The sequence below is a fragment of the Nesoenas mayeri genome, assembly GCF_963082525.1.
Source record: "Nesoenas mayeri genome assembly, chromosome: 5".
NCBI classification, from domain to species: domain Eukaryota; kingdom Metazoa; phylum Chordata; class Aves; order Columbiformes; family Columbidae; genus Nesoenas; species Nesoenas mayeri.
Window position 1 is genome coordinate 9,618,597 of NC_137548.1, and position 26,894 is coordinate 9,645,490.

The 26,894-nt window shown below is 42.0% G+C and overlaps 1 protein-coding gene across 1 annotated transcript in view; it reads left to right on the forward strand.

The window, feature by feature from the left end:
• The window catches only part of AKT1 (AKT serine/threonine kinase 1), a 72,810-nt gene that overhangs the window by 13,186 nt on the left and 32,730 nt on the right, over positions 1 to 26,894 (forward strand). Inside the window, exon 3 of the mRNA XM_080346027.1 lies at positions 25,561 to 25,689. Coding sequence (XP_080202153.1) covers positions 25,561 to 25,689 — 129 coding nt within the window. The remainder of the gene's footprint in view (positions 1 to 25,560; positions 25,690 to 26,894) is intronic.

The window sequence follows — 26,894 nt, forward strand, 5'->3', positions numbered from 1 at the left end:
CAAAAAAAAAAGAAAGTTGTCCACGTGTGGTTTTCTGTTCTTTTTTGTTTCCTCTCTCAGTAGACATATTGAGAAGTCATCAGGTTTGAATTTAGGAAGAAAGAAGTACTAAGGGAATATGCTATTTTGAGGTAAAGAGAGATCAAGAGAGTAAAGCTTGCTCGTTCTTGCGGGAATGCTTTTAGGCAAGGTTCTGTGCCGTGTGTTTTAAATTCGGCACATTGTCCTTGCTTGAAAACGTTCTTCCCTGCAGCCCCTGTGTAGATTCCAGAAGGTTCCTTCCCGGCCCGCATTCCCTGCTGATGCTCCCCCTGCTCCAGCACCCCCCGTCGCACCCCTGGCCTGTGCCCACGGCTTCCCCTGCCCAAACTTGCTCTGTGTTTGGCCCTCTTAGCCCTCAGCTTCACCATCTGAAAAGGCTGGGGAGGGCTTTGCTCTTAGAGCAGTAAGTGGTGACATGTCCTGTATCTCCTTCTATCCACTTTTTACGTGAGACTAATAATTCTCTTAAAAATTAGGGTAGTTGGTAGTCTCAGACTCATTCAGGAAACAAACCTCAATATGTGGTGGAATAAGGGATTTGGTTAACTTTTGAACATTTGATTTGAATGCATTGTAAAAAATGACTGTCAGCCTTGCGTGTTTTTTTTCCCTTTTACATATCAAAGTAACTGATTTACTAATAGAAAAAAAGGCTTCGATCTTATTTTAAAAGTCATGTCTCATGGGGGGAAGACAGAGGAAGGATTATTATTTTCAGATGTATTATGTTGCAGGTACAATGTGCCTCTTAAAGGGGGAACAAAAACCAGGAAACTATGTGAGGAAAGAGGAAGAAAAAGAATGGAGAAAGAATAGCACCATATTAGGTGTGAAGTAGTGTGCTTCTGTGAGAAATATTTACTGCAACTGAAAGGGGGAAATAATGAAGACTGGCTTTGAGTGCAGTTGAAAACATGTTACGGAACTCTGGGATTATTATCCTACCTCTTAAAGTCGAGCCAAAAATGTGAAAAAGATAGCTCGTCAAACAATGTTGTGAAATTTGTCAATTTATTCAAAAGTGCATGGTCATATTTGAGGACAGCCGAGTTAAACAATCATCACAGACTATGGGCAAGTCAGTTACTGTTCTCCTGAGTGTCTTGGCTAAGTCGGGAGAGCATGTTTTGAAGTGCCGTCCAAAGCCCAGACCTTTGGTGAACTGCATGTAGAAATCCACTCTGGAGTCAGTGGTTCTGTGCATGACTTGCAGTGTTTTTTTGTGCTAATATTGAGACTGAACACAGCTTGTGAACTATTTATGGGCCTATCAAATCAATCTCCTCTGCCTGTGCTTTACTAATGTACTCTTCATGAGTACCACAGAACATGCACGCCAGAAAAGTGGATTTTGTGTTGGTTGTGAACCACGGCATTCATAGGAGATACCTGTTTTGGGAGGGAGCTCCAGGCTTCAAATGGTTAGAGTTGGAAGAGACCTTTAAAGATCATCTGGTTCCAACCCCCTTGCCCTGACCAGGGACATCTTTCACTAGATCAAGTTGCTCAAAGCTCCATCGAACTTGGCCTTGAACACTTCCAGGGATGGGGTATCCACAGGTTCTCTGGGCAGCCCATTCCAGGACCTCACCACCCTCATAATATAGAATTTATTTCTTGTATATGTGTAGTTATAATTGACTCTCCCATAGTTTAAAACCATTAAGTGTTGTCCTGTCTCTGTAGGCCCTGGTAAAAAGCCTCTCTCAGTCTTTATTATAAGCCCTTGGTATATATTGAAAGGCCACAATGAAGTCTCCATGTTGCCTTCTCTTCTCCAAGCTAAACAGCCCCAACTCTCCTAGCCTTTCCTCATAGGAGAGCTCTTCAAGGCAAGCGTTATTGTGCTGGTGTGGAAGTCTAACTCGTGAGGCTGACACTGGTTTCTTGAGTGGACTTCAGGGCTGCTCACACCAATTGCTGCTAATTCTCAAATGTTAAATGCAGCCCTTCTGTTTGTGGTGTCTTTATAAATCAGTTCCCACCTGTAGAAGTCAGAAGATTTTGAAAGTTTTGCCTCTTTTTCTTTCCAAAGCAGAGGAGCTTGCTGATCCTCACCATGTAGAGAAAAACTGGAAAACACAACCTGAGCGCCTTCTTCACCATTTAGACTAAGAAAAAGGGCTGTTTAATTACTTTTAATGACAAATCTAAAAAAAATAGAGGATTTGAAGTAATTTATAATGTATGTTTTTACTTTTTCTGAGCTCTTAGCGTTAGCAGTATACGCTGTTTCCGACATTGTGTCAAAGGATGTGGGAATCAAGAAATGCATCCTGATAACCCTTCAGAAAGCAAGTGATATGAAAGAACAACTTTCGCGTTTTGTGGAGCTTTGCAATCAGAGTGTCAGTAATAAGTTACAGCCTTGAACAAACCTGTTGAGCTGTTCAAAATCCATTGTCAGGCCTCTTCATAGGTGCAAAGTGAGAATACTACCTTTTGTTTGCTGGTTGCTTCTCAGGGGCTTCTGGACATGGCTGTCCGGACTGGTGTGTTTTCGTGTGTCATACATATTCCTGCACCTGTCTGTGGTCCGCAAAACTTCTATAAATAGCAGTCAGTTAGCTAAATAAAAGTGTTTTCTCTGTAATGCAGATTTTCAGGGGTTTTGCTGTTTGGTGGGGTTTTTTTTGTGTGTATGTGTTTTATTTGTTGTTTGGTGGTTTTTTGTTTTTTAATTTTTAACTTTCGATCACACAATCTCCTTCCCCTTCTGTTCTCATTAAGTATAAATTAAATTTTGGGAACACGAAGAGAAGGCATTTATTTCTTAATTCAAGACTTGACTTAAACGTGCAGTTGTATAGGTTTAGCCATACTATATGTTTATTATTCCACTGCAAGCTTATTCATGGAGCAAACGAGAATCCAGTTGTGATAATCTGTGGTGACAGTGCTTGTTGTAAGGAAGTATTTTAATAGGTGGAAGTTGATTTCTGAACATGAAAGGATATGGATCCTTTGCCGCTATAAATTTAGTAATAAAGTCATTCTGTGAAAAGTGTTCTTTGTGCTGCTCTGGCAGTGTCTTGAGAAGACCGTGCTATAGATGGGGCGGTTAAGTGCCACTAATCATCATGGATTTTTCTTCAGTAATTTTTAAAAAAAGAAATCTTGCCTTTTTACATGGTTGTTAATATAAAGATGGTTTTTTGGCTTTAATATTGCCTTTGGGGATACTTTGCAGACTGTGAACGAGTAGGATAGTAGTTGACTTTTTCAACTTGAAATTTTCTTTGCATCAGAGATCATTGTAGTAGTAGGTCTTCTTTTCTGCTGGAGATACATTTTAACTACAGCGTTTGAAGGTATATAACTGATGTATCTCCTGGTATGGAAGTTGAAGTTGCCTTGTTACTCGCATGAATGGAAAAGTATTTATTCTAAATAAGAATTAGGGAAAAATTACTTTTTCATACATGGAAAATCACGACAAACTTGCCAGCAACAGCCTTCAGACTTGCAGAGATAGTGCCTATTGAACACTATTGTGACAGCTTCTTTCTGTCATTTTCGCTGGAGTTCAGCCTGTGAAGTTCAAGATGTCTTGATCTGAGAGATGGGGAGATAGTTGAATTACATCATCATGGAAGAATACCAGCGTAGTTAGCTTTAAAGCCATTCAAGACTGCATTGGCACCCCTTTGTTATACAGTGTAGCTGAAAACGAACTGCAGCAATAATGAACCAATCCATCTAAATCACAGCAGCTGAACAACTGACTGTTCTATCTCAAAATGCAAATGCCTTGTGCAGAATGAATTTAATTGTAAATGTTTGCTTAGTAGGGAATATGAGCCTTTTAGTTTGCAACAATAATCAGGAATACAAAGACCCACAGAATTTTAAGGTTTACATAGCTTGTCCCTGTTCTCATAACAATATTTCAAAGTCAGATTTTTAAAATTTGCCTTTTTTCCAGCCAGTGAATGGAAGTCTAATGCCCAATCTCTAAGCAGTGTTTCAAAAACTGAAAGATGAATTTAGCCCTATGTGTTTAGATCAGGCAGAATCTTCTGTTGTGTTTCTTTTAAATCTATGTTAGGGCTTTTATAGAGCTTCAGATAATAAGAGGGAAAAGTGCTGACTTTCAGAGCTTGGATTTGTTTTTGCACTGCAGAAATGCCAAGTGTAACTTAAGAGTATTAACATTTTCTATGAGATTCTAGTAAGGTGCCTCTGAGACAATGAAAAGGTTGTGGATAGGAATTTTTATTCTAGTAAAAAACTCAAACCTCCCAGTTTTATATTAAAATCTCCATTCTTTGCTAAATTCTTGAAATCTGGCTGCTGAATGCAACTCAGGAGAATGAAGCTCTGTCACCGATTTGAACAAATTCAAATAGAACATCATTGCCATTTTATGGCAATGCAAGGAAAAAGCGCTCAGAACTTCACTAGTAAAAAGAGGGAGAGCAGAAATACCTGCCCCCAGGCTGCTGCTAGGAATCTGTCTGTGTAAGGAAAGACAGATAAAACTTTGAAAACACATATACACACACAAAAAGTGTGCATGTTTATTCTTCTGTTGGCATTTTGTGTGCTCTTTAATAGCCTTCACGTGTGGATTAGTCCTTCTGGAAAAAAAAAAACAAGCAACCAAGCCCCCTGAAGAATAGGCCTTTGTGACACTGGACAAGTTTACTGCGCCAAAGTTATGGTAAGAATTTGTAAATTTTGGCTGCTAGAGTACTTCCTTCCCCTGCTGTGTTTTTAATGTTGGAAACTTGTTAAGTGTGGATAGAGGGTGTTTTTTGGTTGTGTGTGTTTTTTTGTTTTGGGTTGTTTTTTTTTTTTTTAGATGACAATGCAAACATTCATTTCACAAACTAAACCACCCGTTCACATGATGCTGCCGGCTGTATATAAACACCCTGTTGATCTTGTTCTGCAGAAATCTTTGGGCTTCCTGAGTCATACAGAAATGCTCCGCTGCTCTTTTTGGGGCTGTGCTGTGGACTTGGGCTGTATATGCTCAGATGTAGTTTGCAAAATTAACGTCCGTGAAAAAAACGCTTTTACTTGGAACCGGGCCCTCAAAGCCAGGATGTTTTTCTACGTCTCTTTTTCTCTGTGTGTTTAAAATATTTCATTCTGCTGTCTTGTGAATGGTTTTTATTTTGCCTGTACTCCTTGGATAAAGCTGAACCTGTTGGTGAGATGTTTAGTATTTCTTAGTTGCAAAACCATCTTCCTCTTACATATGTTGTTTCTTCATGCAGATCTTATGCTGAATGTTCTGGTTTGTGGTAGGCAAACCAGCTGGGGCTGAGCGAGCCCCGCAGAGCACTGGGGGCCGAGAGGATGCCGGTACCTATGCTGCCAGGTGCCTTCCTGGTGGCCTGGGACGTGGTGACAAGCTGTGCAACACAATTGACTTCACAGGGGTTTTCTGGAGTAACCAAAGGCAGAATTTGAGTCCAAGGCTAAACTGTCATGGTGACAAAATATTTAGAAAACATTTTCTTGCTCGAAACAAAAGCTTGGATTGTGCAACACAAAGTACCGTCCCAGTGTAATAAACAACGTTGTGCCTTTTTTAAAGGGTTCTCTGTGTTCCCTGACTGTCAGCTCTTGCCAGATTCAGCGTGTTCAGGTAAAACGAAGCAGTTTTCCTCTGCACAGTTGGTTTTACAAGCTGGGTCAATTCTCCCCTTTTACGCAGTGGGACTGCAAAAATGGAGCAGCCAAATCTGGCCTCATGTTTTGAACATGGTGGACAGTCCTCTTAAAGACAGATGCTATGGAGCAGCTTCTTCAGCCATTATTACTCAGCTGCATTAAGATCAGTTGCTTAAAACTTTTAACTTGCCGTTCATGTAGACTGATCTGATCCAGAAGAAGCTCTAAGACTAGACTTGGTGATCGCTTTTTTTGGGTTAGAACATACTGTCCTTGTTACAATAGGAACCTTTCGTGCTGTAGGTGTTTCATCTTTCCATAGTAACTGCTATAACTTTTTGTAATGCATGAGGTTTTGAGATGTCCCAACCTTCCTGATATCTACCCTCTGACTTAAAAGGAAGCCGGAGGCCTAAAGTGGCTGTATTAGATTGTTCATGGGGAATAATATAAAATGATTTTAAGATGAGCAAACCTGTGACAACTGAGTGAAGACTACTAGCCACCTGTGTACAATTCAGTTCAGCATAACTGTGCCATTTGGAGTTCATGCATTTTTATTCCCAGTCTAGTCTGTCTTCTTCCTGTGTAATATGCATTGTAATATCAGAGAAAAGCATGATTTTACATGTATACCACCCTCTCTGCTTAGAGCAGCAGGTGGCCAAATTTCTTTCTGAACTAGGAATTTCTCTCAACTCTACAGCAATTCTTGTTCTTTGCAGAGACTGTATTTTTTGGTCTTCAAAGAAGTCAGTGTTTTCAAAGTTGCTGTAGTTGTTGGAGTATACTGTTGTTCATGAAAATGGAAAACAAAAGCAAAACTTGGAGGGAGGGAATATGCATTTCTAAGGTTTGCATCATCTTGCATCTTTGTATGCTTGGCATGTAACCTTGTCCCATTCAGAGCGCTGCTCTGAACCAGGCACAGCTCATTCTTTGGGCTGCGGCTTTGTTGCTGTCTACTAGTTCCTCTGTTGCATTGAGCTGCAAAACCAGCTGCTTTTGCTTTTCATACCTATTCTTACCATCTGTAATTTGCTGTTAAGATGTTAACTTCTGCCTCCAGTTAGCTTAGCGTGTCTCTATACCAAGACTACAGCGTGGGGACAAGCAACCACTTCTGTGCTTTCTCTTGTGCTGCCCTTTCACACTTGGGAAATGGTCCCTGTAAACAGCTGCAGAACTGCTTTATTATCCTCTGTAAAAACTCTCGCTCCGTGTGTTGCTTATAAAAGGCCTTGACGGCCTTACAGTGCATGTGTACTGAGGCTGCCATTCGCTGCGGTGCCCAGTATCGCTCCCCTTTTTTCATGTGTCTGTCTGGCCTTCCGTTGTCCCCGTCCTGCGACAGTAAAATCTGTGGAACAGGGACTGTCACATTACTCTGTTTGTACAGCAAGTGGTCCAGGTTCAGATGTGTATCTGAAGTTGCAGTGTTCTGCAGTAGTACAAATCAATATCACCTAGAAAGCTGTATCTAGAATAGGTAAAAAGAAACAGATCAGATTTACTGGTTTATGCATTTCTAAGGGTTTTTTGGTGGGATTTTTGTGGTCATTTTTGGTTTTTTTTTGAGGGGGTTTCTTTGTGTTTATTCTCTGACAGGTTAGTGGCAGAAATGTGCAAAAATCAGTATTTATGAAGTTTTCCTCCCACTCTAGGGAATCCTCCTCCCTGTGGGCAGAGGAAAGCTTTCTTCTCAGCACCAACTCCAGTCTGTTAGGAACAGGCTACTTCACAACAGCTCGTGTTGGTGTCTTGGAGAGGTTTGTTTACTGCCTCGACTAGACTGGGTGTAATTATGGCCAAACCTCATGTTTCTGGAGACTTTCTCTTTTCAGGCACCATTTTAGACGTGGCATGATACAGAGCAGGATGTGTGTGGTTGTAGATACATGTTCATGCTTCAGAGGCCGCGCATACCTTTTTGGCCAGGTGCTGTGCTATTTCTCTCATCATTCATGTGGGGAAATAAAATGTGGAGGAACACAGAATTCATTTCTTCTTTTTTATGCCCAGTACACACACAGAATATTTACTGATACTCATCTCCTTGCTGACTCTTACAATACTCAGGCCAGTTGCTGGAGACAAGGAGATTAAAATGAAGACACATGGCCAAGCAGACTTGAGGTTTTGTTCCTCAAATTTGATTTGAAAGTTGCAGTTTAATAAAGTTGCATTCATTCTGGTTTTTGCCTTTGTATTTTTATAATTCTCCTGAATTACCTACAAATACTATTAGTGTTAGGATTTCTTTTGTAGGGTTTTGGATGGCCCTGCTTTGAGTGGACGATTAGACCAGATCACCTCTAACGACTCCTTTCAACATAAAGTATTCAGTGATTTTATGATTCTTGATGGTTTGATACTGTGAATCTCATGAAAAGCCCAGCCTGATTTTTGAAGGAGAATAACCACCCCATTTGTAGAAGTGTTTGGTTTTAGTTTTGATATTCCTTGTGATAGCTGTCAAACAGAAAATAAATAGCAGTTCCTCTGTTGTCGACAGGCCTTTTCATTTTTCAGTATTGACTGATCTGTTCAAATACAGAAGTTGGAATTTTTCAAGGAAAAGGTTCAAAACATGCAATAATAAACAAACCTTGCTAATTTACTACTTGTTGTTAGTGCTCTGAGTCTCTGCTTTGGAGCCAAAAGTTGCTTTTTGCTTTAATCACGAGAATGTCTGGTTTACTCAGATCGCTGTGTAGCTGTGAAGCTGCAGGGAGTTTTGCTTTCGTTTGTTTGTTTGGCCCTTGTTGCTGTGAGGCTCGCTGTCAGAAAGCAGAAAACCTCGTCCCAGCCTTTCTCTTTCGCCCTTTTGTAGCCCTGGTGTAAAAGAAGAGTGAGAAATAGGGGTAGCAGCATGTGTGGTGGGGCTAGATCTTTTCTTTCTGGTCCTCTTCAAGCAAGGCTTCAGTTATTTTATATCTCTGATGGCAGTTTAATTTGATGCCTTGATGGTCACCTTCAGCAAGAGCTGGTTGGCTGCAGCTCCTTGAGACTGAATATGGCAGAAACGTGCTTTAGCTTCACATTGTGTTGCTGGTGGGTGAAGTTCAGCAATAGCCCCTTGTAAAAGTAGAGGCCCGGGCCATAAGGTCCATCTTATCGGCAACATTTGACAGGATAGTCTGCTGACAGTAGAGGTGACCTGGAAGCTGAGCATGGCCGATCTGGTGCCCTCAGCTCACACCAACTCACAAACTTCTTCCTTTGTCCGAATCAGCATAGTGACTGTGTCTTTCGTCAAAGCCCGTTTGTGTTGGTTTGGTAGCGATCTGTCATCCTCTGGCCATAACCGTGAGCAGCCACCTTTTGGAGTCAGACTCGATAAACCAGGTGATCCATAGGGTGGTGGATCTCCATGCTTTCTTCCAGGGTAATAATCACCTCAAAGAGTTTATACTAAATACTGCTTTATGAATGCCCTTAAGTTGTAGAAGCTTGTTTCACAACTGGTGCTCTGGGTGGCTGCAACTGGAGTCCCAAAGGACAGAGTAAATTTTGGACCTGATGTGACATTTAGCTTCGAAAAGAAAGTCTTTGAGAGCAGTGTTGAAGTCTGGGTCAGCCAGAAATAGGAAACCTTGAGCAATCTCCAGCCTCTGGAATTTGTTTTATCTGAGACAAGATAGTTGTGTGAAGTCTGAAGCCAAGGTCTCCATGTGAAACTACATCAGATCTGTGTTTAAATCAGTGTCTGAAATGAGATAATTGTAGTCCAAAGGGATTTTAAAAAATTTCTTACTACTTTATAACCTAAAATCTCCAGAACAGGAAGCTTCTTGAAGAGTACATGTCTAATACCACCTTCATATTAAAACTTTCACGTACTATTTTAAAATTGTACTTATGACCTGCAATGGATTGTTGGGTTTTTTTTAATTTTTCTGCTTTGAAAACTTGATATGTCTTCCTTCTTTTTCCCAGAACACCAGGATAGTGCTAACTATTGCGGAAATTGTTTTCTTTGTTCAGATTTGCGCTTCTAAATGCAAACAACACCTGCATCTGATACCCTCTTCCATTTTTGCTGGACCACCTGTTAACAAAAAGTGTAGATATTCCCTGTTCCTTGTTTCCCAGGGAAGACAGGTAGGTCAAACCAAAGGCAGAGCATCTAGAAGCTGAAAGAGGTGGCTGGTGTATTAGAGGTACTGTCCTGGAACTGAGAATCGAAGCCAGTCCTCCCCAGCTCTGCCACAAACTTCCTCCTATATGATTGTCTCGGATAAGGTTATTTTTATCTCTCTGTGCCCCAGTTCCCTATCTGTAGAATGGTGATAACAGCACTTCCCTACTTCACAGGGATGTTGTGAGGACAAATGGGGCTAGGCTGTGGGGCTCTTGGATACTGCGGTAACTGGGGCCACAGATGGAAGAAGGGAAATGTTCCGCATAAAAGCTTTCTGTTCTTTGAGCCCAGTGGTAGGTTACAGCACTGATGTGAGTGTGGTTTCCACTGAAGTCATGGCTTGACTAGTGCCATGTCTTTTCCCCAAATGTTTCCTTCCTCACTACTGTGTGCACACCAGCAAAGCACTTAAGGTCCTTGCAAAGTGCAGTTATTTGCATCCTTGGCTAAAGGCTCCGAGAGCCCAGGAGCCTGGGTGAGACTTGCTACTCCCGTGTTTGCTGGCTCACAGTGACTTAGTGGAGAACGTGCTTCTGGCAACAGCCACCCAGTGCATTGCACAGACTCACTCAGGCCTTGGAAGTAGTTAGAAATACGTATGAATGAATCTCCACTTCTGAAATTCAGACTACTGTAGCTGTTACTCTGAACAAGCAATGGACTGCAGCCTGACCAGAAGAAAGCAATTTTCCTTGACACAACTGGTTAATTTTCATAGAAACCACATCCTTTGTGTTGCCACTGACAACATAACATTCCTTAACGTTTGATTTCAAGTGGTGCTTTATTACCCAGCTGTACATGCAAAGATGTTTTCTTCGGAAGAGTTTCTGTCCAAAGACACCACAGAAGGGTGCAAACCTCTTTCTGTTTCAATGTGGACTTTGTAGTGTTTGTTTATATATAGTACAAGCAGGTAAGAGACAGGAAATCTATCTGCTTAACATTTACATTGTCTCATGTCCAAAGGGAAGGCTGTGGTGAGTTGAATATTTGTTCAATCAAATCTTGCTCATGCAAATTGAATTGTGTTTTTGGAGAGCTTTTTGGCCAGGAGATAGGAGTGTACTTCATTTATTGCTTGCTCTTTGAAACATGTGGCTCGTGTCATCTTCCTTGTTCACCTGCTTTGATAAATTCTATATTTAGTTGTCACTGCCCATCCACTTGAACAGGACAAAAATAACTTCAGTGTAATCCATCCTCTCTGTCCTTTCCTTTCCACCGCTTCCCTCCCCTTCCCTTTCCTGACACTGGGTTTAGGGTGTTCAGTTGTTTGGAAAGTGGTGGATTTTTTGTTTGTTTTGCTTTGTTTCCATACAAGTAGGGCAGGAGAAGACATTTATACCCTGCAATAAAATTGTTGTGAGGAGTATGCAAACTGTCAGAAACACTTCCTCTTGGAACATTTGGTGAGGGGTCAGAGTGTGTGCAGAGTGCATGGAGGGAGGTGGAGCAGAGGGGTTGGGAAATGACTTGCATGTGGCATACATCTGTCTGACAAAAAGCCAACCGTGCCAGGGGATAAATGGACAAACAAATAGTGTTTCAGTTCTGAACTCCGAGGTTGAACCTGATGTTTGCGCAGGAGCAGCTCTTCAGATAAGTTTCCGGTGGACCTTGACTCCGATTGTGCAAATGTATAGTAGGTAGCACAGAGGAGACTGTCCTCTCAATCCCTGCTCGGCAGAGGATCTACGCATAGGTTGTGCTTTGCACAGCTTCTGCATCCCACGATGGGCACAGATACACAGTCATCAACACTAGCCAAAACCCCCCAGAAGTGTTCAAACACCTGACCCCTTGGCTTTAGCATGAATTAAGCACCAAATTAGTTAAGCACTTTTGTTAATCTAGCTGTGAATGTTGAGTGTTCTTAGCTGCAAAGTAGATAAAGAATGTCCCCTGAATTTACCAAAATATTTGCTGCCTACTGAAATATTATTGCTTTTCACTATTAAGCTGATCGGGATGTGAGGGAAACTATTGTTTTGGTGAAACTGCTTTGAACCTGCCGAGTTCTTGTATCTTGAGCTGAGTGTTGGGTATGTTGTTGTTCCTGACAGACACATTGTCTGGACATGTAGGGGAGTGTTTGTTCTCACCAAAAAAAAGATATTTTTTTGTAACTTCAGCCATTTTTTGGTTGTGTTAAAGGTGGTGATGAGGAGCAGAAGGATTGAGGGAATACTCTGTAATTGATGCCTAACAGAATTCAAGTTGTTCCTTGATTAAATTTTTCATTCACTATCTGCTTTTCAAAAGAAAATGAGAGTTTTCCTTTTACTTTGCATTCATAGAATTACTGCAAGACCGGAGGAAGAAAAAATTGGTTTTGAAAACCAGTCACAGTTTTAAAGATTAAAATTGTCCTTTCTCCCTCCTCTTTTGCCAGTGTCCCCGTGAGCGCCCGAGCCCCGTGGCAGGGTGACGGTGCTGCCCTATTTTGACCTGCAGCACCTGGGTGACACAGGCATGGAGGACAACTGACTGGAGGACACCAGATCACGTAGGGACTTCTGAGATGTGACGTGTGTTGGGCAGCATAGTGGCACCGCTAACCAAACCTGGCTTAGGAGCCTAAATCCCTGTTTGAACCCCCAGGCTATGAAATTGTAACAGAACTCACTACCCTGCCGCCTCACATCTCTGCCGTGGCATCCGATTGCCTTGGCCCCCATCCTCTGTCCTGCTTTTAAAACGAAGGGCACTTGTAGTTTTCAGGAGCATTAATTCCTGACTTCACAAGTAAGAAGTGTTTGAAACAAGCAGGCCCCAGATTGTGAGTGCATTTCTTACGCTTGCGGGCGCAGTGTGATCCTGTGAGGGGTCTGGGTTGCCGCGATCACACCGGGCAGGCCAGGCCGCCTCACAGGCATCTGCTGTGCTGCCTATCGACTCGTTAACGTCCCCAAAACTGTAATTTTCACTGTAATGATGGATTACGCTTGTCATGGTTTACAGAATTTTGTCTTGTGCTTTTAATAAAACAAAACAGATTCTAATGCTTATTATTTCTGAAGTCTAAAGCTCAACGTATGCAAGACAAACTACGCTTTAATTTTACAATTGTCTGATGGGACTTGGCGATTTATTTGTTGTTACTTCCTTAATGATGTTGCAGTCAGAGGCACTGTTTTGCTAAATGTTGTGTAAAAAGTAAATTGTAGCACAGCAGATGTTGGTATTTGGATGGATGTCGGTGCAATGGGGGGACAGCAACAGTCATCTCTGTCAGCTGTCTTCAGGCTCGGCAGGCCTGCTGCGTGGTTACTTTGGTGTGTAAAAACAGCTCGTTTTGCAACTGGGAAGTTTGGCATTACATTTGGCATCGAGCCATGTAACTGGCTTAACACAAGTGTTTATCCAGCGATTTTCTCAAAATTGGTAACTTGGAGAAAATGTTTATTAAACTTCTGTACAAAGAAAGGGGGGATATATGGCTGGATCTCACATTTTTAAAAGGCTTCGATGTTTGTAATGCTGAAAACCTTTTTTATTACTATTTTTATTTCCCCTACCCCTGTCTGTCTTTGCTCTTTTATCATCTACCTTTTTGCAGCTTGGTGTTTATAATTTCCTTTTTAAAGATTAAAACAGGGAAGCATACTTGATGAAATACAAAGTATATAGAATGTTGTAACTACCTTTCTTGCCATCCTGTGTGCTGTCATGAATTAGGTGCAAAGAACTGAGGACTGCAAATGAAGGTATTTAATTAGAACCCACTTTGCCCCCCTTTTGTAGAAATTCCAACTAAGCGTGGAATGGGAGCCCTGATCTGCAGAGCAGCTGATATTTGTATGATAAATTACTGTAGATTTTACCTTTGGGTTAAGTACAGGAATCCCTGCAGGCCATAAAAAATTTTTCACAGAACTACTGTCAATATCGGACATATTTCTTTATGGAAATAGCATTTTGGACTGCATTTTTAATAAGGGGGTTAGGGCAAAGCAATAGTTTAGCAAAGGAAGAGCAGTTTCAATCAGATTTTATGCCTGAAATTGGGAGCCTGTTGATTTAAGGTTCATTGGGAAACTTTATCATAATGGTGACATTTAGTTTGGATTAATTTTTCTAATCCATTTTAATCTTGTATTGCCCCTGTGATTAAATAATTAAATGTCTTCATTGTTTAGAAAGGCTCCCATTTCTTTTGTAAAAGAGAAGATGATTAAACTAGGAAATTTGGATTCTCTGGTGAAGGAAGGAAAGGTATGTGGAAAAGCTAGAAAAGCATATTTTCAAAGTCATGATGGTGACTCAGTGGTGGGCTTGTGCTTAGTTAATTTTGTAGTTGAACTGCAGTTTTATCATGCAATAAAATATCAGGACAGTAATTTTCACGCTGGTCCTTTATTCTTTGTTTGTGGGGTTTTTGTTTTGTTTTTAGAGGAGGGAGTATTACCTGTACGTTTCAATTTCTGTGTCCAAGTGTGGCTTTGTTTAGAATACCATAATTTGCAAGAAGGTCTTCCTGCTGCAGAGATTCATTCAGTGTGCTGTGGATAAATTAAAATTACAGATTAGCCACTGCGAGTGAGCAGTGATTGCTTTTAGGAAACTTGTTTTCTGTCTCTTAGCTTGATACTGAAGCTGTAGTCCTGATGTTAGAATGATTTTCTCACTATATGGATGGGTAGGGGGAGATAAATGCGAGACAGCATTAATTTTGGAATACTCCAAACTTCATAGCTTCCCCAGAGCAGAGGTTGGGCTGAGGCTTGGTGGACAGCCTGACCTTTGGAAGAATTCGCTGCGAGTGTTGGCTCTGCCTGGGAAGGAGAGGATCAGGACAGCGATGTTGTGTGCTCGTGCCCTGGCTCTGTGTTGGCTCTGTTTAACGTACGTACGTGTGTGTGTGTATTTAAAGGATGTAGCTTTGCTGTTATCTTGGTCGGATTTGGCCATGTTTCAAGAACAAGGTCCTGAATGAGGAGCAACACTCTCTGCCCATGGGCTGCACACAACCTGCCCTTCCAGCTGTCCCCATTGCAGCTGGGACAGGACCAGGACTGGTACTGGTGATGGGCGCAGGCACAGTTGGTGTGGCCTGGGGTGGGGGTCAGGTGCTGCCTTTCCCAGCACGTGCCCAGCAGAGACCCAGTGCTGGGGACACCCTGGCTTGTCCCCTTGTCAGCATCCTCCTCTCTGATGCAGCAGACTCCAGCCAGAATTGTGGCAGCCATTACTTGGCTTATCTCTACCACACTCTGCCCCTGGACATGATGCTTCTGTGTGTGTGTGTCCCTGCCCCATCTCCTGCTCTCCTCCCAGTTTTCACAGTGGCTTTGCTTGACTTGACCCTGCGGTGGCGGAGGAGCCCCCAGCAGCTGCCACCTGAGCCGACAGCATCAGGTCAGGGACCAGTGGGAGAAAATACGGTAACCGGACTATGTGCTAAGCATGGAACAATAAAGCAGGGTTTGCATGCAGGATTTTCTGTATGTGTGCGTGTACCTTCCTTTGCAGAGTCCCTGAGGCACGAATGTGGCCCCAGATGACCTTCTTCAGTAACGTAACCCCCGGTGAATTGTAGATTTTTTCCTCTTTTTATTTTTTTTATATATATAAGCAAACCAAAACACGCTCAGTTTAAAGCTTTATTTATGGCTTTCTGGTGTTCTCATGCTTAAAAGTATGTGAATCTAGCTCTTGTGGATGGTTGCTGTAGTTGTTGCAAGTGAAGGGTAGCGATACCTGAAGGGTACCGCTACCTTAAGGGTAGCGATAACCTGGCTATATAAGGGGGGATGTGTTTTGGTGTTCATTTTGCTTCTGTTCTTTGTGGGCACACTAGTAAGAGTGGGAAGATGAGCTACAGAGCGTGGACTGTGCTCAGTTATGGGATGGGGTTCAGGTGTTAAATGGGATGTGCATGGTGAGGAGCAGCTGTGTGGTGTGTAGAAAATCAGGTGCAGAGGAGAGGTGGGGCTGATGCAGCAGTCCCTGACCTCTGAAAATCCAGTGGGACAAGTGCCAGGTTTGATGCCCATGGAAACTGGTGTGAGTTTAGGGCTGGCTGGCAGTAGGGGGGTGATGTTTGGTTTTCTCCTGGGAACAGGAGCAGTTTTAAAACAGAAGATTGGAGTTTTTGCCATGTCTTCCCAAAACAACAATATAGGGCACCGCAGGCTGGAAAGTCTAAATTAAGCTCCCACCTCCTCATGTGCATCTGCTTTTTGTTTGTGTGGTGTATCCCTTTAATTTTTGCTGCTTTTTAAAAAATGAAAAGTGGCTTTAAGGTACCAAGATGCTGTTGCAACATGAAAATTAATTCACACTAACAATGTCAAGGTAGATGGGTCTTTCAGGTGGGTTTTTATTTTGTTCCTGCTTGTATAAGAAACATTTTCACGTGACTCACTGGAATGCATCTCTCTTCGAGCTTGAAGCTGTTAGGGATAGATATGATAAGCTTACTGTAATAGATTACTTTGGGGTTAAAAAAATAATAGTTCTGATTATGTGTTTTTAGTAGTAAATAAATCTGTTTCGATATTACAGGTCTAAATTGTGGTACCACTGAAATCCAGCAGGAATTTTCTTGTTTGATTTTATTGAGACTCAATATTTTTAGTGCTTAATGTAAGAAGTGAATTAATTTTGATAGTGTTTAAGGTGATGGAAAGTGTCTGGCTGAGCTTGCGACCACGTTGAGGCAGCAGCGTGGGTTGTGCTCTGTCTGCTTGACGGTGTTGACACACCTCAGTCCAAGGCACAGAAATCCTTGGCAAAGTTTCCTACGCCTGTGTTACTCTGCTAAGCTTAGCACCAGAGCTCTGGTGGCTGTTTGCTCTCGAGTTTACCCAGTGGTGAAGTTGCTTTAATAAACTCTCAGTATGCAATTAAGTTACTTTGCAAAATTCCTATGAACTGAGGCAGGCCCTCCTCTTATCTGGAGGAGACTTTTCGTTGCTGAGTTTGGGGTGATGACTCAGTGAAAGTTATCTGTGGAATACTAAATTTGGAGGCGTAACCAGGAGGTTGCCATGATAACAAATATTAGAACTTGCTTTCTGGGAAGTGCTTGTAATTTTTCCATTGATGGCCATTAAATGGCTCAAGATAAATGAAATGCTTTATTAGAATTAACATGGTCTCGGTGTGCTTGTCTACGGTATTGCAGACTTACTAGTGACGAAACGAAGAAGGGAAATCCAAATTAAGCCCAGCCAGATAAGCAGCTCACCCCTTTTTTTAATGTTGCTTCTCGTTTTTGCCATTGAACTATTTGCTTAACTTGTCTTGTATGCATCTTTCTATGAAGTATTTACCCAGTAGCTGTTTGTATAAACATGTTTAAAACTGTGCATTGAATTTTTTTTTCTTGCCACTTCTAAGAAATTTCCTGATGCACAGCATGGTCACACAATTACTGGTAGAGCTTTTATTGTAAGTGGCCTAAAACAACTCTGTGTATTTATGTTGAAAATTAGGACTAAAACACAGAAGCTAAAGGATAACAATACAATGTGTTAAGTTCTTACCCTCCATAAATTGCTTATTTATAAAAGTCCATGTTCTGCAGCTTAGTTTTTACAAATAGAGCTTTTTCTCCGTTTCAAACCGCTTCTGAAGTTGGTCCATATCATCTGTTTTAGAAAAGCTGCTGTTTCCATAAATCTCCCCTAATGTCCCTTAGCCTTTTTTTCACTGTTTCTTTACAATTCCCCACGGTTTTGATTCGCTTTGTGAATGACACAATGATCCAGCACTGGGAGCCTGGAAGAGCGAGCCAGGGACTTGCGAGTCCTTGCCGTGGATGTTTTCTGCGCCGCTGCCTCCTGCTTTTTCCCTCCCCTGCTCTCGCTTTCCCCCACATACACCCCCCAAGTTACCAGCTCCCCGCTCAGCTTCACCGACTGCAAGATTTCAGCAGGAAGCCTCTGCTGACTACTTTTCAGGTTTAATGTGCGCGAAGCAAATAAATGCATCAAAATCACTTTCACCTGAGCCTTTTTTTTGATGGGGCAGAGTGGAGGAAGGGACATAGAATCAATTTTTATTCAATTAATGGTGCTTTTTGTGTGCACCCCCTATGTATAAGCAGCTCTAGGAATACAAGCTAAAACTGTGCTTTCGGACTTACTTCGTTTAATGTGTGGAGGAGCTTGGGTTTGTGTGCTTTTCTTTGCTTTGTCCCCTCTTACACTGTCAGTCTCTAGACAGGATTTCCAGAAGAACAAAACTGGGTATGTCATATTCAAATAAGGCATGTGTTCAGATAAGTGCAAGAGTCGTGGCTAAGGATGCTTATGCTAAGAGGTAAAATAATTAAATCAGCGTTTAGATGATGTCTAGAAAAGTCCTTCCTTGTTCAAATACAAAAGGGTGTGGCATGTTTGTTTTTTGTTTTTGTTTTTTTTTGTCTTTGTATTTTTAGTCAAGATCATAAAATCTTTGGAGTCACACCCTTTGCATAAATACATGCAGTGTATTTAAGAGCCTGATTTGCAGGAATACTGATTGTATTAACTTCAGATCGAGCTTGAGGAACAGTTGTAGGTACCTGCATCCTTTAAGGGAACATACTTGAAAAGTTACAGAGGCTTGTTAGCTTAAGTGCCTTGTTAGCTGCTTGTGCTATTTTCCATCATAGTGTCAAGATAAAAATTACTTGGGGAGAAAGAATTGTTCGAAACCTGCATAATTCAGTTCAGTGAACCTGACACCTTCTCTGTCATTTTTATTTATTTGTAAAAAAGAGAGAGAGTTGGGCACCTGTCAAAAGCAGAGGAGTACATGATGGCACTTTCCGTAACAGGAATATTTTATTATTTTAAATGCTGTAGCTGCTTGCGAGCATGTTACAGAAAAGATTAATTGTGTTGGACACCTTGTGGTAGTTTTCAGTCCTTTTGCTCCCACCATGAGGTAGTGGAGATGCAATTCACTCTGAGATTGTTTTCAGCGTAGCTTAAGAAATTGCTTTATACTTTCCTGCGATTTACGTAGCTATACTTAAAACTGCTGTTTTTAATGAAACTTCATTTACATCTTCTCCCACTGGAGACAGCTGTAGGTTAGGACTAGCCTGACTAAGCTGTGCCAAAGGTAGGAGTAAGGAGTTTTTTACATGCTGATTAATTCTATTTTGCTCCTTTGGGAGTATCTGGTATTGCTTAAATTGATTGCTGTAAGCAATATGGCGACATTTTTGACCTTCTAAAGTGAAATTCAGCAAAAAAAAAAAAAAAAAGAAGAAAAAGAAAAGCCTCCATGTTTCAGTTTTACATAACCATACAGTTGAGATGCAGTGCTGAAAAATACAGAGGTGTCATCTTCTGTAGTGGTGGTGTTGACTGGTGATCTCAAACCCTTGACAGAGATGGAATCGGAAGATGTGGGCATTGTCCATTCCCTGCATGGACAGTATTTGGGTGAGAATCTGTTTGTCTTTCTCCATCATCTGATCTCTCCCCTGGCCCAGCTTTGTGAATCAGAGCATCCATTCCTCGCCTGCCTTAGGTGTTGCCCATCCCCGCTGTTGTGTAACTAAAGAGAGAGGTAACTTCCAATACACATAGTTTTGTACACAGGGCGCCCATAGAGCTTCGTGGGAAGTGCTAAGCCTGGGCTGTTTGTTGCATTCTGAGGTTGATTTGCAGATGTGGGGTGCCAGGTGACCAGGAGCCGGCCTCACGGGGCTCCCTTTGTCACTCGAAAGCCAGACCACTCCGCCATCCCCCTTTGACCCAGCACCCCTCTTCCTCCCCTCCCTCCCCAAATTCCCCCAAGATATGATAATGAAGCAGGTGCCCTGTATTGCAGCTTTGTGTGAGCGTGAGAAACGGCAGTAGGTTTAGAAAAGCTGGAGCCAGGCTGGAGGAGGAGGAGGCATTTCTTCTTAACCTGTTGGCAGTCATGTCAGTCACGGCCGTGCGGGCTGCCGGCGCACCGTGTGCCCGTCCAGCTGCCCCAGCGAGAATAAAGCGGGGAGCGGATTTACTGTGCCCCGAATTAGCCCGTTGCGACCGTGGGGACCCCGCATTAGGGCCGTGACGGGTATGGAGGAGCGGGGCTGCGAGCAGAGCAGCGCTGGCCTGGCGCGGGCTGCCAGCTGCCCTCCCTGCCGGGGAACGGCCCTGACGGCAGCCCCGTCCGCCTCATTGAGATTCAGGGCACAAGCGGCGGCTCTGCAGCTGTACGGGGCGGCCGAGGAGGCATCCAGAGAGGGGCCAAAGAGAAAAAAATCATCAAAGAACCGGCCCCTTTGCTGCGCCTCTCAATAGACAGACAAACCAGAGGTCCTGTGCTCTCCGCGAGAGTGTTGGGAAAGACATTAGCATAGCCTCTTTTTTTTCCCTCTCCTTTCTTTTTGCTTTCCCCAAGCTACTGAAAACCTGGCACTGTGTTTAAATATCTTGTTTTGACAGTTTGTTGAGGGAAGGGAAGAGTACTGCACCAGCCTGGTGGGTGTCTGTGCAGCTATTTTTTTTAAAAAAGAAAGTACATATTTGAACTGAGAGTTTTCATTTGGGTCACCCTAGGCTTGTTTAATTGTTTGGTGTCAAGTCGTTAAGATCCAGAATTAGCTCCCTGCTTTTGGAAAGGGCTTGCTTCCGGGTGCTTTAGATATGCAAAGGCGTGTTTTCAAGCCCTGCTTTCTTTTTCCAAATCTGTTTTGATTTCAGCTGGGTTTGAAGTGAGTGGACACATATCCTATTTACTCAAGCAGCAGAAACTAACTGTAAAGCCCCGTCCCACTCTTCAGCCCACACGAGATGGCAGCTCCCAAAAGCTTCACGTCTTTCTGGCATCTGTTTTGCCGAAACCTTCTTAGCCCGCCGGGTTGCAGACCACTTCTTGTAGCCATTGGAGTCTCAGAAACGAGACATTCTGCCTTTGACCGGAGGCGCGTTAGGGCTATGACTGGCATAACTTTCGTGTTTCCCTCGGACAGTTGAGGGTGGTACAAGCGAGGGATGTCGTACATCTTCAGAGCGGGTGGCAACGTAGCGAGGGTTTGCATGACCCAAAAGCTCTAATATTTTGAGTGTTAACCTTGCTTGTAATTAATGGTGCTACTGCTGATGCTCAGAGCAGAAAGTTTAATACGTTAGTTATCCATAGGTTTGTGGTAGCCACTTGAGTGCATTTAATATAACTGAGACTTTGTTTTCAGTTGGTGCTTCTGGGCTTGTTCTGGTTACTTTGGGGCATAAGGAAGCTAATAGTTGGTCCAGTGCTTTTGTAAACATCAAGGGTATCATTGGATGCTGACTTGGTTAACCTAATGATTTTTTTTTTTAAACCATTGGTATGTATGAGTTGATTAAAAAAAAAAAAAAAGGCAGAGGCTTCTTAAATATAGTCTGTTCTGAATTAAAGGGTGTGGTGTTGGCTTTGAATGAGCTTGATGCAGCAACAAGCATGCAGCAGTTGGTAAATAAAGATGGATTTTCTTTTGTTCTGCTAGTGCTTGCTGCTCATTATTCTCCACTTACCCCGTGAGCTTCCCAGGGAGTGGCAGCTGTTTCTGATGTTAGACACTCTATCAGTGGTAGACAGCTCCAGATTCGGTGAGATACTGTTGTGGGGAGGAGAGGAAAATAACCTAACCCTGCATTATTGTAAATCTTCAGTAGAATTAACTTTTCATGAACCAAAAGAGTTTTGTGTTTAACTTTTTCTGAAATATTCAGGCGTGAGCGCGCTTTGCAGTACGTGTTACTGTGAAAAAGCTTTTCTGGCAAGAGATGGATTTACATTCTAAGTGTGTGTTAAGTGTTTTAATGTGCAGTGTGTGGGGGCAGGCACGAGGCAATAAAGGGAAATTGGTCTATAACAATCTTTGTGTGTATTTCCAGATATATACAGTTTGGGAATCTTTGCAATTTGGAAATTGCTTGGAGTAAACCGAATGGTACATAAAGATTTTAAATAATAAAGCTAGCAAGCTACAGAGGAGTTTGTTTGGTTCCAGGATTTTATATGTAGGATTTATAACCCATGCTTTTGCTTTCCTGTCTCTGCAGTGTTAGCATTCTGTTACTGAAAACAAAGAAGGCTCTGCCAGGGCATTACACAAGCAATGAATCACAGAGGAAAAAATGTTTTGCTTTGTAAATTGTTCACTTTTCCATGGTAGATCATTATTATTTTCTTTTTTTTTTTTTTTTTTTTCTCAGTGTTGTCTGATAGAATTTGCCACACATGCTTGTATTTACTGTACTCGGTAGAATTCTTCTTGTGTGACCACATAACTACTAATATTAGTGACTTCAGGTAACTTCGTGCTTACGATTCTTAAAAACAAAACCGCAACAGGAACAAAAAACACAGGGCAAAAATTGAAACAGCTCAGTTCACTCTTCAGACATGACAGCTTACTGAGTATATCAGAGGAAGGAAAAGGTGTTAATGTTTTTCAGTCAGCTTTGTCCAAGTGGTTCCACATAATCCTTTTTTGTCTGTATTGACAAACTCCTGCCCTGCCTAAAATACTTGGATTTGCTGTCGTGATCGGTGTGGTGCTCACAGGCTGTAGGAAGTTTGTAGTGTTCTAGCTAACCATAAAAATATCAACCTGTTTCCTAAGAATATGCACTTTGTACATTTTCTTGATGACTGTTGGTGAGCCTGTGTTTCAGAACCACTCTAGAGGAACAATAGTTTGCTCAGGCTTGAATGTAGAATGATGCTTACAGATTATCTGATTGGGAAGTCGTACACCAGGCGATGTGTTGCCACTTTGCCGCAAGATGCAGAAGTAACCTCAGTGTGTTATATAATAAAATTATACCACAGATGCTTCAGTGTGCCTCATACTGTCCTTGGCAAGAGCAATAATCAATAATGTGTATGCTTGCCATATTAGAGGATTCATTAAACTCTAGACATGTGAAAAAAGAAGTTTTAAATCATGTTCCTTATTTACAAGTTAAAAAGGTGGATTAGAAACCAGAACCAGCTAAAGCCATGGATAAGAGAAGGTCCAAGTAAGATGACCCTTGCAGAATGCCTGGCAGTAATGAAATCCTTGATTTTTTTCACACAGAAAGAGTGAAGAAAGAATGAGTGTGGAGGAGGATGCTATATATGTATGTGGAATACACCGTTTAAAGACTACGTGATTAATCCTTTTACATGATGTGTTTCTAACAGAGAAAAGGTTCGGTGGAATCAAGCTGTAAGAAAGTATAAGAGCCAAACATAAGCATCTAATCTAAGAGAAAGGGTCTCTTGTGACAGTACAGTGTAATTTTGTGTGAAATTAAGCATACTTTGCTGAAAATAACCAGCTAATAATTTCAGAATCTGCAAAAAATAATGTCTCCTCTGTAAATACCAATGGGGAAGATGCATAGCATAGACAGGGAGTAAGGGAAATGGAAACTCTGTTTTGCCCCTCTTCATCCCATCCAAGCTGGTAATGAGATGGTTCCTAGGTCTCCTAGGTCTGCTTTATGCAAAAGAAGAAAATGCCAATGATCAGATGTGTAATATTGTGTTCCAAAATCGTGATAATCCGGGCAGCTCTTTCCTGACATGCTCATCTGCCAAACCTGTAGGCAAGAGCTGGGCTGAGCCGCCGTGGATCTTCTTTCCCTTGTAGTCACATCTGTGGTGTAACAGAAGTGAAATTTGACTGATCTCACCAATCTGGGCTGAGTTGCGCTGATAATTTAAATGTGAAAGGCTTAATAATCACCTACTGATCCCAGAAAGTTTTCAGCTTTTAATTAAGGTCAGAATTAAAAAGGCAATGACAAGAAGATCTTCTACATTTACCGCCTTGCTTATAAATGTTAAGTCATGACAGCTATCGGTGAGTTCTGAAATTCCTAAAGCAACGATGACATTTTTGTAAACCCTTTATGGGTTAGTATAATGCAGCTGTAACAATCTTCTCTAAAAGAAAGACCGAGAGGGTTTGTGCTTATTCCTTTTCCTTTCATCTTTCTTGCCCTGTTTCATCAGTGCAAATGGGTGTTTTCTGCAGACGTGGCTGCTATTGGGAAGGTAGTTCTTCTGTATGACTCTCCCCTCCGACTCCTTAACTCTTAGTTTTTTGCTTTAGATAAGAAAATTAAAAGCCTGATGAGGGCTTAACAGGTGAAAGCAGCAGCCAGGGGTGCGCATACCCATGGCTGCATGGTGTGGGCGATGGGTTGCTTATGTTTTTGTGTGCAGGGGAGAAAAGTGTGAGCCTGAATGGAGAAGAAATGACACAGCTGGTGCCTGAAGCAGGTTGAAACTGCACTGCAGACGGAGAGGAGGTCTGTGGGGAGAACAAGGAGGCAAAGCAGCTGCAGGGGAGTTCCTGGGGCAGGGTGCACATCGCTGGGAGAGAAATTGCAGGCAGCAGCAAAAGAGGGTGTGAGCGGAGCCCGGGAGAACAGGAGAGCAGCAGAAGGTTGCCAGAACCAGTGAGTCTGGGAGCCTTTTCTTCCCACTGCTTCTGGTTCGAAGAGCTCGCCAGCAGATGACACCGTGGGCACTGGGTACCAGCCGCTGCCAGGGCAGCATCGTGGGGTGGGCGGGCGCGATCCTGCTGTGACAGAGCGAAAGCAGTTTGGTTCCTAGTCTGCTCCCTCCTCCTCTCTCTGATGCTGAACAGACAAATGAGAAACGATACTGGAGGGAGGGGGGTGTAGCTGTTGCCCAGCCGTGGGCGCTTTGTAGCGACCACTTCTTTTTAATTTTTTTTCTTTTAAATCAGTTGTTTTTGGGGTGAGCAGAGTTCAAAAAGTGTGGCTGTTACCTTGATCTGAATGGCACTTGGAGTGAGGCTTTTGTGATTTAGCCCAATAGAAACATTACTGCAGGACCTTGTAGGACCTAGAGAGCCAGCTTGAGACCATGTAAAGCTCTGAAGTTCTGGATAGTCTGCCTGAGAAGATGACAACATGGACAGTGGGCAAAGGGGGAAACTGAGGCACATGAACAAAGACACCCAGAGGAACCGCAGGTGGAACCCCTGTCTTCCTTCCCTGAAACCTGAGTAAATCCAGTAAATAACAAGTTTTGATCTACTCTTTTATTATTATGCTACTGGAAATTTTGAATGTGGCTATAGCATGGTCAATTGACTACTATCTGTGCAAGTTACTCAGATGAGCAGTAGCACAGTGTGAGCAAGGGGTGTTTTCTCTGATAAAGTTGAAATATCTTTCAGAATAGATGTTTGTTTTCTTCTTTGTGGTGGTTATGCATCATCCAGTGTTTTCCCCTTCGTATTGTGATATATCATCTTGTGTTTCACGCTTGAGATGTTGTGAGAGGAGTGAGTGATGTTATGTAACTTAAGCAGAGAATGATCTTCTTATGTTCTAAAAGTGACTGTTGGTTTGATAAAGCAGTTGACTAATTAGTAAATTACCCATTGTTGTTTAAAATACTTGCGCTGCAAAATGTAAATGAAAAAAATTTCTCCACTTGTCAGTATGAAAAATGACAATAGCAAAAATAATACATAGGACATCTGCTCTGATTTTTTTTAAATTTAAAATGCGTTTAAGGCAGATGTTTCAGAATTTGAATGGAAATCGGAGTCTATGGAAGAACAAAACAGAGCTGTTTACCTTTTATGAAGTCCCATTTTTATGGTTAACATCACTAGCGATATCTGACTTAGTGCCTGTATTTTTCCACTGTTTGTAACAGAATGAACTGAATGTTCTTAAAACTGCTGCTATGTCAGGATGACATATAGTTTCAATATGAAAAAAAAAAAAGACAGTGAGTCAGTATTTTTGGGTGTTTTCTGATGATCATTCCCTTTGCCCATCTTTTTGCAGGAGAATACATAAAAACATGGAGGCCGCGGTATTTTCTTTTAAAGAACGATGGCACATTCATTGGCTACAAGGAACGACCGCAGGATGTCGACCAGCGGGAATCACCGTTAAATAACTTCTCAGTAGCTCGTAAGTGCTTTCACGTGCTCCCTCATCCGGTTTGGGGATTGGTGTCTTATTGGAGTCATAACACCAGTAAACTTCATCAGTAACATCCCAATCTGCCCAGAGTGATGTGTCTAAACAATAAATGTGTTTGTTTGAGATGATAAAACCCCCTTGTGTTTTCCAGGAATGGCTGTGATGTGGAGGTTTGATGCTCTGCTTTTTTTTGTGGTTTTCAACTATTTTACCATTTCTGGTTATAGAATGAAGTGAGTTTATTAGTTAATATTTTGTATATCTGTTGTTCAGCAAGTTGTTTTAAAGTGAAACTTAACCCACGCACATGTCTCAGGACTTGGCAGGTCGGCCCAGCCGAAGCATTTCAGCATCTGTTCTGTCACCAGATCTGAATTCAAGTGGCATTGACACAGGTCAAAGTTATTTGATTGTTAGCATAGGGGAATGCAGAGTGAGCACCAGTTTTAGTGAAACGTACTCAGCTTTTCTTAATTTTGAACACAAACCCATATTCTTTTAGAGCCAACAGAAAGGTTTGGAAATAACAATATCTCCTAACCTCTTCACTCTGTAATATGGAACATTTCCAGCTTTGGTCACGTGCTGCAGCACAGGATGCAATAGAAGAATCTGAAGATAATTTCTTGCTTGTGTTTTTAACATTTTTCTGTGTACTTCTGATTTTTATTTTCTCCTGTTCTTAATCTTTCCTGTCTGACGATCTGCCTGTTTCTCATTCCACCACTGAAAAATAGATCGTTGTGGCACCTGTTATTAACAACAATCTGTTCATGTTCCTGGTGACTAGTGGAAGTGAAGCTCTGCAGAGAGAAGGGTAGGGGCTTTCTCTCTTAGTTATAGGGTCACTTGAAATATATGGGGTTCATCTTTGTAGTTGACTATTAAGCAGATGGATTTATTTCGAGACACTCTGGGCCCAGAAGAGGCCTGGGCAACACTAGGAATTAATGCAAATGTTCTTTTTTTTTTCTGCTGGTAGCAACATATACCTCTTCTGGCTGATGATGTGAATAAATAATGGACATTGTGTTGCCTGGTGCATCTGTGCAAGATGCCAAGAGTGCTTTGGGGTTTTTTGTGTCTTTTTAGAGAGAGAATTGTTGTAGTGTTTTCATTACAATAATGACACGGTACTTTCCTCTTTAGACTGGTATCTCCATGTGGATCAAGAAAGTAAAGAAAAGCAGCAG